Below are 9,863 nucleotides of genomic sequence, written 5' to 3'. Positions count from 1 at the left end.
TTTTCGCTTCTTTTGTTTCCATAGGGTATGCTACGACATATTTTGTTAACTCGCACTGCATTGTTAATATATACCTATAATTATTAGAAATTCTTAATGGTCCTACTGTATCTATTTCTATTATTTCGAAACTAGTACTTGGAGTGTTGGTGATATTCATTTCTTCTTTAATATGTTTCGTTTGCTTATTTCTCAAACATTTATCGCAATTTACAACGTAATCTCTAACCATTTTTCACATATTTTTCCAAACGTATCTTTGTTTGAGTCTTAGTACAGTCTTTCGAATGCCTAAGTGTCCTGATAATGGTGAGTTGTGGAATTCTTCAATCAATTTATTTTGTAGTTTTTTATTTTTTATGTACTGCAAGGGTTTATACAAGATGATATTCAAGTTAAAGTTTTTATATTTTTTAGATTTTATTAATCTTTGGTATACCTCATCATAAATTCTTTTCATATATTCTACTGATATCAGTTTAAAAATTTCATCGTCGCTAGCTAATGCGAGATCTTTAATATTCTGCTTATGCATATAGATTATCAGCTTCTCTAGAAACAAAACGTATTTTGCAAGATCATCACTAATATTCATATGATAGCTATTATTTATACATTCAATGGTACCGTTCAATTTATCATTATTTATTTTTGTATTTATACCGGTATTAACATTAAATTTTAATTTGTGCACATTTTTAATATCTGGTAATGAAGTACATTCCCATATGTTCGTATATTTTTGTTGTTGGGATATGTCTTTCTCATCTGAGTTGTTTTCAGTTGTTTTACCCTTTGCGTTCATTCCACGCGTAATTGCTAAGATTTTTGTTGGTTTGGTATAATCGTCTTCTATTGGAATCATGTTTTTAGCATATCAGAATCTATTTTAATTCTAGATAATGCATCAGCATTTGTATTAATTTTTCCTTTTTTGTATACAATTTCAAAATCATAGTCTGATAAATCAATCCGTACTCTAGTTAATTTAGAAGAAGGGTTTTTATGTGTAAAAAGTGAAACAAGAGGTCTGTGGTCAGTTACTACTATAAATCTTCTACCATGTAAATATGGCCTAAAGAATTCAATTCCCCAATGTATATGTAAGTAGTTCTTTTTCTATCACGGGTTTATTAATTTCGTGTTTATTCAAAGTTCTGCTAGCATAGGTTATTGGCAAATCAGTTCCTATTTCTCACAGTGATAAGATTGCACCTAAAGCATAATTTGAAGCATCTGTCGTTAAAATGAAAGGTTTTTCAAAATCGGGATATTGTAATATTGGTGAACTAATTAATTTTTGTCTTAATATATCAAAAGTTTGTTGACATTCGTCTGTCCATTCATATATTTTTCCTTTCTTCGTTTGATCATTCAGACATTTTGTTAATTCAGCGAAATTTTTTATGAAACGTCTATAGTAATTACAAAAAGCTACAAATCGTTTTACCTCGTCAGCATCTTTAGGTATTGGATAATTTTGAATTGCTTTGTGTTTTGCTGGGTCTGTTTTAATACCATCTTCTGTTATTAGATGACCTAAATAAACAACTTCTGACTTTAAAAATACACATTTTTTAGCGTTTAATTTTAAACTGTATTTTGATAAACGTTCAAAGACCTGTCTCAGATTGTCATTGTGATGTTTCAAACTACATGCAAAAATGATGATGTCGTCTACATATAAAAATGCTTTACTATCGAGACCTGAAAGTGCTATTGTTAGCATACGTTGGAAACTATTTGATGAAATTTTAAGACCAAAAGGTAATCGCTTAAACTGATAGTGACCGGTTGATGTAGAAAATGCAGTTGCTTTTCTTGATTCTTTATCTAAGTTAATTTGATGAAACGAACTTGTCATATCTAGAGTTGAAAAATATTTTGCTCTTCCTAATTTATCTAATACATCTTCAATTCTTGAAAGTGGAAATTTATCATTAACTATTTTCTTATTTAATTGCCTAAAATCTACTACAAGTCGCCATTTCTCTTTGTCTCCATCGCTTTTCTTTGGTACAACAAGTAATGGTGAGTTGTATGGACTGGTTGAATGTTCAATGATATCGTCATCAATTAATTTTTGAACTTGTTGATTGATTTCTTCTATTTGAGTTTGAGGAAAAACCGTGGCGATTATGTGGTTTGGCAACTCCAATAAATCACCAGTGTTTTTATTTGAAAAACAGGAAAAAATAAAAAGGCCAAGTTTTAGTATACTTCATATAAATTGGTATGTGGCGGTTTATTCAATATACATGTACTAAGGTTAAAGCTAGGTTACAATGTTACCTTGATAAGTGCGCAGGAGTGATGGCTGGCAGACGTCCGTTGATCCTTGAGTTCTCGCTAGAAGTGCCCGCGCTAATTCTTGCGAAGTTAAGTTTGACCTCCAAGCAGCAAACTGTTTGGAGGGGAAACTTAACGAAGTTTGATATTCAAGCGGTAAACTAATATTTGTACATGCTAACGGCTTCGCCTTAATCAGGCTGTCTATGTATATGTGCATCCGTTGCACATTTATAAAATTCAACGTTAGGGTGGTTCACCCTTTTAAGTATTTGGTTTAGCCTTTAGGCCTAAACATGCCGGCCCTCCTTGCTATATGCAACAGCAGTAAATCAAGTCAGCCACCACTCCTACGAATAATTAAAGGAATTGAAAAAATAAATGTTGATTTTCGTAGAGCTGGAAACGTAGTTATCACCATTGATGCTCGTTTCGGATTTTTCAGTCTGTGGGAGATAAGAAATTAAATAAACAGGACATGGCTTGACATTTCAGTGCACAAATGTATTTTTATTCAAAATTCAAGAAAAAAATGTATATTGCAGTCGGTAATTCATAATCGATGATAAAATTGTTTATATATAGATATATATGTATGTAGAGCTGGGTAAAATTTATCGTTATTCGTAAATAATAGATAATTTAGTTTGCTCAAAGAAAAATTATTATGGTTATTCTAATGGTGAGTGTTATTTTATTCGTTATTTGAATAATGAACATAAAATACATATTCGTGATAAAGTAAAACCACTCAACTAACTGCCTATCAGAGATTATAGAAAAACATTTGTTTTACAACATTTCAAATTGAAAACAAATCACGACTAAATTATTCAGAAGGAATTTATTGATGAATAATTCATTCGTTAATGGATTGCTTGCGAATTATTTACGGCTAAAATTTGTTCAGATAATGCCTTGCTCCGGTTCTGTGTATCTCAGTTATTCTGCGACGGAATCTTATTGTATGGTCGTCAAGCATGCATATATTCGGAGATTGTTAAGACAATCTTCTATGCAAAATGAGTGTTAGGTATGCTTCCACTTAAAACATGTAAGAGTTCTATTTCTAATGCAAGTGAAGTTGATTGATGAAATTTAACATTTGCGGCTTCAGTCGTGGAGTATTCCAGGTACCTATGGAGTGGAATACCTGGTTGCTTTCACGTTGAAGTCGCAAATACAGAGAATGTATTTACGAAGACTCGGTTGGTTCTTCGTTTGCTTCACTGCAGGGTGGTAGTAAGACCAATTTTACTAGTGGCCTTGTTACCTGGCCACGTTCGGTCATGATGTCCACCACTCGTACCCGAGTATCCGAACCTGGGTATAATTTTAAGACTCTTCCGAGTCTCCAGTCATTTGGTGGTAAGTTGTCTTCCTTAATAATGACGAGGTCTCCTATTTTGATGTTGGCTTGAGGATGCCTCCATTTGTTGCGCTTCTGGAGTTCAGATAGGTATTCTGATTTCCATCGGCTACAAAACGTGTGATGTAAAGCTTTTAATCTTTGCCAACGATTTACAATCGTAGCCGTATTTTCGTTAGCATCAATTTCTGGTGGAGCTAATAGGTGTCCACCAACCAAAAAGTGGCCTGGAGTAAGTGGCTCCAAGTCTGATGGCTGGTTTGATGTGGGGCTTAATGGTCGAGAATTCAGACAGGATTCAATTCGGCATAGAAGAGTCGTAAACTCTTCAAACGTATATTTATGGTTTGATGCGATTTTCGTAAAGTGGTTTTTAAAACTTTTAACCCCCGCTTCCCATAGCCCGCCCATGTGAGGAGCTGAGGCGGGAATGAAGTGCCACGAAAGCATTTGGTGGGGATATTTGGCTAAGGTGCTATTGCGTGCATCCATCAAAAAGGCTTTTAATTCCGCTCTCAGAGCTCTAGAGGCTCCGACAAAGTTGGTACCATTGTCGGAGTAGATGTTTCTTGGACATCCCCTTCTTGAAACGAACCTGGCAAATGCTGCTAAGAAAGATTGCGTACTTAGATCAGAGGTAGCTTCCAAATGGATTGCCTTAGTTGCGAAACACACAAACAGGCAGACATATCCTTTGGACATACGACAGCCTCGTCCACTATAACTCTTTATGTCAAAAGGTCCCGCAAAGTCGACTCCAGAATTTGTAAACGGTCGTGAAAATGTAGTTCTTTCTCTGGGAAGAATTCCCATTAGCTGTGTTTGCGCACGCTTTCGATAGATCGTACAGACCTTGCAATTATGAATTGTAGACCTAATCATGTTCTTGACCCTCGGTATCCAGTACTGTGTTCGGATTAGGCGCAGCATGAGCTGATTTTCGCCATGCAGCGAGACCTTGTGGACGAACTGGACTATCAGACGAGACAGGTGGCAGTTATATGGCAGGATAACTGGGTGACGCTCGTTATAGGCGAGATCACTAGATGCTCCTAGGCGGCCACCTGTCCTCATTATACCGTCTTTATCGATGAAAGGGTTAAGGGGTAGTACTTCACTTTTTGTACCTATTAATTTCTGAGATTTTAATGCTGAATACTCCTCCCAATAATGCTTCTTCTGGCAGATGGTTATCAAGCGGCTTATCGTTGCTTTAATTTCATCAGCTGAAATTGAACAAGATTTCGCCTGAAATGACGCTCTGGTTTTTGGGTGAGTTCTTTGAGAGAATCTCATTACATAAGATAAAACTCTCAAAGCTCTCGAGAAATCAGAAAATCTTTCAATAATATCATCGTGGATATCTAACGTTGTTGTTGCGTGTACCTGCACCCTCTTCTCTTCTATCACTGTATTATAGTCCTTTTCTTGAGTGGGCCATTTGGAGTGATCTTCTTGCAGCCAAGAAGGGCCCTCCCACCACAGCGAATTGTTTACTAATTCTTGCGCCGGAAGTCCTCTACTGGCTAAGTCTGACGGATTTGAGGTTGAATCTACATGACACCAATTTTCTTTTCCGACTTTTTCTATTATTTTGGTTACTCGATGTGCAACAAAGGTTGACCATGAGCAGGGTGGTTTCCGAATCCAGGCCAGGACAATGGTAGAATCCGTCCACATTTTTGTCGTAATATGCCCCAAATTCAGGTTATTGGTAATCGAATCGAGGATTTCTGAAAGTAAAACCGCCCCACAAAGTTCTAAGCGGGGAAGCGAGATCGTTTTAACTGGTGCAACTTTAGTTTTAGATAGTAGCAGATTGGTGAAGACCTTATCATCCTTTTCGACGCGAATATAGAGAGCAGCCGCATATGCCTTTTCTGAGGCGTCGCAAAACCCGTGTATTTCGACTTTGGCTGTCGGTGAAAAATATATCCAACGAGGGATACGAATCCTTTCGATGTGGCTGTAGCTTTCCTTAAAGCTTTCCCAACGGTCTAATGTGGAGGTTGATACAATTTCGTCCCACCCGGTTCCTTCTAACCAAATATTTTGCATTAAAATTTTCGCGGTAATTACAAACGGTGCGAGCCACCCTAACGGATCGAATAATTTGGCAATAGCCGATAGTATTGCCCTTTTTGTATGTCTATCCTGATTCTCAATTGGCTTGGCAGTGAAGTAAAATTTATCAGAATGGGCGTTCCACCTGATGCCCAGAGCCTTAACCGTGCTGGTGTCTTCGAAGTCCAAGAAATCTTCTTTCGGCAGATAGGATTTTGGGATACCATATAATATTTCGTCGCAGTTAGAAGTCCATTTTCTCAAAGGAAAACCCGCCGATTGCAATACTGTTGTGATTTCGTCCTTAGCTTTAATAGCAGATTCGATAGTATGACCGCCCGCTAAAACATCATCAACGTACATGTATTTTCTTAAGATGTCCGATGCAATGGGGTGCGAATCTTCCACGTCGTTCGCTAACCGAAGCAGAGTTCTAATCGCCAGGTAAGGTGCGCAATTGACACCGAAGGTCACAGTATTGAGTTCATAAAGTCTTATGGGTTCGGATGGATTAGTACGAAAAATTATGCGCTGATACTTTGTTTGGTCAGGGTTTAGTAAGATTTGGCGATACATCTTTTCGATGTCGCTGTTAAAAACATACTTAAATAATCTCCACCGAAGTATTAATGTTGGCAAATCATTTTGAAGTACTGGACCAGGATAGAGCACCTCATTAAGGCTCACCCCATTTGATGTCGGACACGATGCGTTAAAAACTACCCTTACTTTGGTGGTAGTGCTTTCGTCCTTCCTGACAGCGTGATGAGGCAGGAAGTAATTGTCACATGCATCTGCAGGAACATTCACGTCGATTCGCGTCATATGACCTAATGCCTCGTATTCTGACAAAACTCGGTTATATTCTGTTTGCAGAGGTGGGTCTCTCGCCAACCGCTTTTCTATCCTAAAGAACTGTGAGCAAGCGATTTTTAGAGAGGGTCCTAATTTGACGTCTTTTGGGAAGTCCTGCTTAAATGGCAGTGACACTATGTATTTGCCTTCACCGTTTCTCTTTGTTGTGCTTTTATAAAGTTCTTCACAATAAACTTCATCTTTATTGTAGGATTGGTTTTTCGGAATGTCTTCCACTTCCCAGAAAGACGCGAGACGCTTATCGAGGCTGACCTCGTTAAAAAATGATACCCATTTGTTGGCTGGCGTAACCGTGTCAGTTTGACCGGTTAGTATCCAGCCGAATACAGTCTCCTGCGCCAGAAGCGTACCTAAAACGTTTTTTCGGATTCCGCTCAACATTATTTGGGCGTAAATGTCGCCGCCTAAGACTAGATCAACTTGTTCATTAATAAAAAATCTCTTGTCTGCTAATTCCAGATCCGGGAAAGCTTGGCTAGTCATCGCATTAATTTGGCATGTCGGAAGATTTCCGGTTAATTGAGGCAACACCAGCACGGTTGTGTTGATGTTTATTAGAGGATCAATTGGAGATCTCAATTGAATGAGGCATGCTTCCTTTACCTGCGCTGAAATGGTGTTATTGATACCAGATACCTGTGCATGCATTCTCTTAGAAGGCAAGTTGATTCTACGTTTGAGTCTTTCCGTTATGAAAGAGCACTCAGAACCTGAATCTATTAATGCTCGAGCTGAGAAATTTGTATTGTTATAAAAAATATGAACTCTTGCTGTTCCCAGCAATACGCCTTTGTTAGTATTAGCGAAACAAGACGTGACATTGTTCACTGAGTTCTTTTTTGCACTTGCAGCGTCGCGCATTGCTTGAGCCTGTGCCGAAGTGGACGCTATGTTATCTGTGTCTTTTGATGCATATGTTTGTTGCCTTTGGTGCATAGTTGCTTTTGGCTGAACTGCTTGAATATGAAGGAGCGTGTGATGTCGTTGGTGACAAGTGCTGCAATTAAATGAGCATGTACACCTGGACACAGTATGTCCATTGGATAAGCAGTTCAAGCAACCATGGTTCGACTTAATGAAGGCGATTCTATCGACCGTCGTTAAATTGATGAATCTTTCGCACTTTGATAACTTGTGGTCCTTGCTTTTACAGAATTTGCATGTCGTTTTAGCTACACTTGCTTGGAAGGCACCAAGTCTTTTTTGCGGAGTTTCACTAGTATGCCTACTATTATGGGGCTTGGGAATTTTTGTAAGTTTAGTACCCGTTATACCCGAGACGGTTTCCAGTGTTTGGAATCTGTTGGACAGAAATTTGTCCATATCCTCCCACTTCGATATCTCCGTCTTGTCTTCGATTGTTTGTTCCCACAATGCCAAGGTACTTTCTGGCAATTTCGTTGAGCAAAGATAAGTAAATATTGCATCCCAGTTCGATATATCAATTTTATGGCTTTTTAGTGATGAGATGCAATTATTTATATCTCGCTGTAATTTCTTAATCGAGACGCCGCACTCGTTCTCTATTGCCTTTAAATTAAAAAGAATTTGTAACTGGGAATTTACGAGAATGCGTTTATTCTCGTACCTATCTGTTAGGTTTTTCCACGCTGTGGCAAATCCTTCGTTAGTGAGAGGACACTTCCTCACTATATCTTTGGCCTCACCCAGTGTTTTTTGGTTCAGATGGAACAACTTTTCAACTGGAGTGAGGCGCTTATTTAATATATATATGGCCGTAAACATATCTCGGAATGTTGGCCAAGAGAGGTAGTCGCCTTTGAACACTTCCGTATCGCACGGAGGAAGGTGAATGTTGTGTTCTTGGACAGACGTACCTTCTATGTCTTTTTCGCTCTTAACGAGCTTTGCATGCAGATCTGCCATGTTCGACATGCATCGCAAATATACAGCGTACGAGCTTTTATATTTTGGTTTCACAGCAGATACTGCTTTAGCATCTAACGTATCAGAGTTTACTAATTCCTCATATGCTGCCTTCGCTTTCTTCCATAACGTTTTCAACTCCTCTTGTTGAATGGCAAGAGTGTATTTGGTGTGATCAGTTTGGGCCGTGTCGTTGTAGTCGGCCTCAAATTCTGTCACAGCGTCTGCCAGACGAATAAACTTATCCATAGCTTGATATAATTAGAAGAACGCTTTGAGGAAAAGGATTCTGACAGCTGTTTAGCGAATACTATGCAAAAACCTAGCCACACCACAATCCAATAAAGCTTTACACAGAATTTAAGTGGAATTTTAATTCCGTACCACACGTTTTATTTATTATCTCAGATATATAAACTTGCCCTGTATATGTGTATGTATGTGTACGAATATTAATCTCTTACGCTTACAGGTAATATATGTAATTTGCTCGCCACCCAACACAGCAAGATATAATTAATATTTAAATCGAAGCAATTATAAACAGTGCTAATAATTGAATCTATTGGAAAATTCTGTGTCACACGCGAAAAGTGGTTTTGTGGATGTGAAATATCGGTCGTACGAGTGAATTTAGTGTGTATTAGCACAAAATTGCAAGCCAAAGTGAGGTTAAGACCACCCCGTGCAGTGTTGTTAGTGTTTGTGACTAAGCAAATTGAACCTACTTGCAGCACCAATATTGAGGAAGATATGAAAGTATGTGCAATAAGTTATTAAATTGAAACTGTGCGAATTTCGAACCAATAAAATTTTAATATGTGCTGCGGTTCAACTTTTATCAAATTTTAACACCAACAACGTGAAGTGAGTTTTTTCTTAAAATGGCCGTCGCGTGTACTAATTTTTGCCGATATTGTCACGTATTGTGATTTTTTTTTTTTTTTTTTTTACAAAAATCACTGACACAAAACCACTCGCGGTTAACTCTTGGAGCAACGATTATATGTGAGCGACTTTTTATATTTTAACGCAAATTCACTGATATATATGTAAATATTTTATGTGCACGAAATGCCAGCCACGTACCTTTTATTATCCTGAGTTAACGGATGTAAATTAAGCTGTGGTGTGTGTGGTATCAGCAAATTGCTCGTGATGTCTAGGAATCTATCTCAGTCGCTACAGATGCTCCGCTTTGAAATTGCAGTTTAACAAAATATCCGTGTGTGCAGAACTTTAATATCGGTGCTCCTTATGTTGTGGACTGTAAAAATTGTGTGCTTAGTAAAAGGCCTCCTGGTGTTTTCTTTCTCGGCGGAGATGGACCAAGGAAAAACCGTGGCGATTATGTGGTTTGGCAACTCCAATAAATCAC

The 9,863-nt window shown here is 38.0% G+C and overlaps 1 protein-coding gene across 1 annotated transcript; it reads right to left on the bottom strand.

The window, feature by feature from the left end:
* Positions 1-5,044: 5,044 nt before the first annotated feature.
* LOC118754778 lies at positions 5,045-8,734 on the bottom strand (the record flags this gene model as incomplete). Its single annotated transcript, XM_036489658.1, has 1 exon — positions 5,045-8,734. A coding segment is annotated over exon 1 (3,690 nt), but the record flags the coding sequence as incomplete, so codon positions are not given.
* Positions 8,735-9,863: the final 1,129 nt, after the last annotated feature.

The sequence above is a fragment of the Rhagoletis pomonella genome, unplaced genomic scaffold, assembly GCF_013731165.1.
Source record: "Rhagoletis pomonella isolate Grant_MI unplaced genomic scaffold, Rhpom_1.0 Rhpom_scaffold_04611, whole genome shotgun sequence".
Classification (NCBI taxonomy): Eukaryota; Metazoa; Arthropoda; class Insecta; order Diptera; family Tephritidae; genus Rhagoletis; species Rhagoletis pomonella.
Note: the sequence above shows the minus strand (reverse complement) of the source record. Positions and strands in the feature narration are given on the sequence as shown.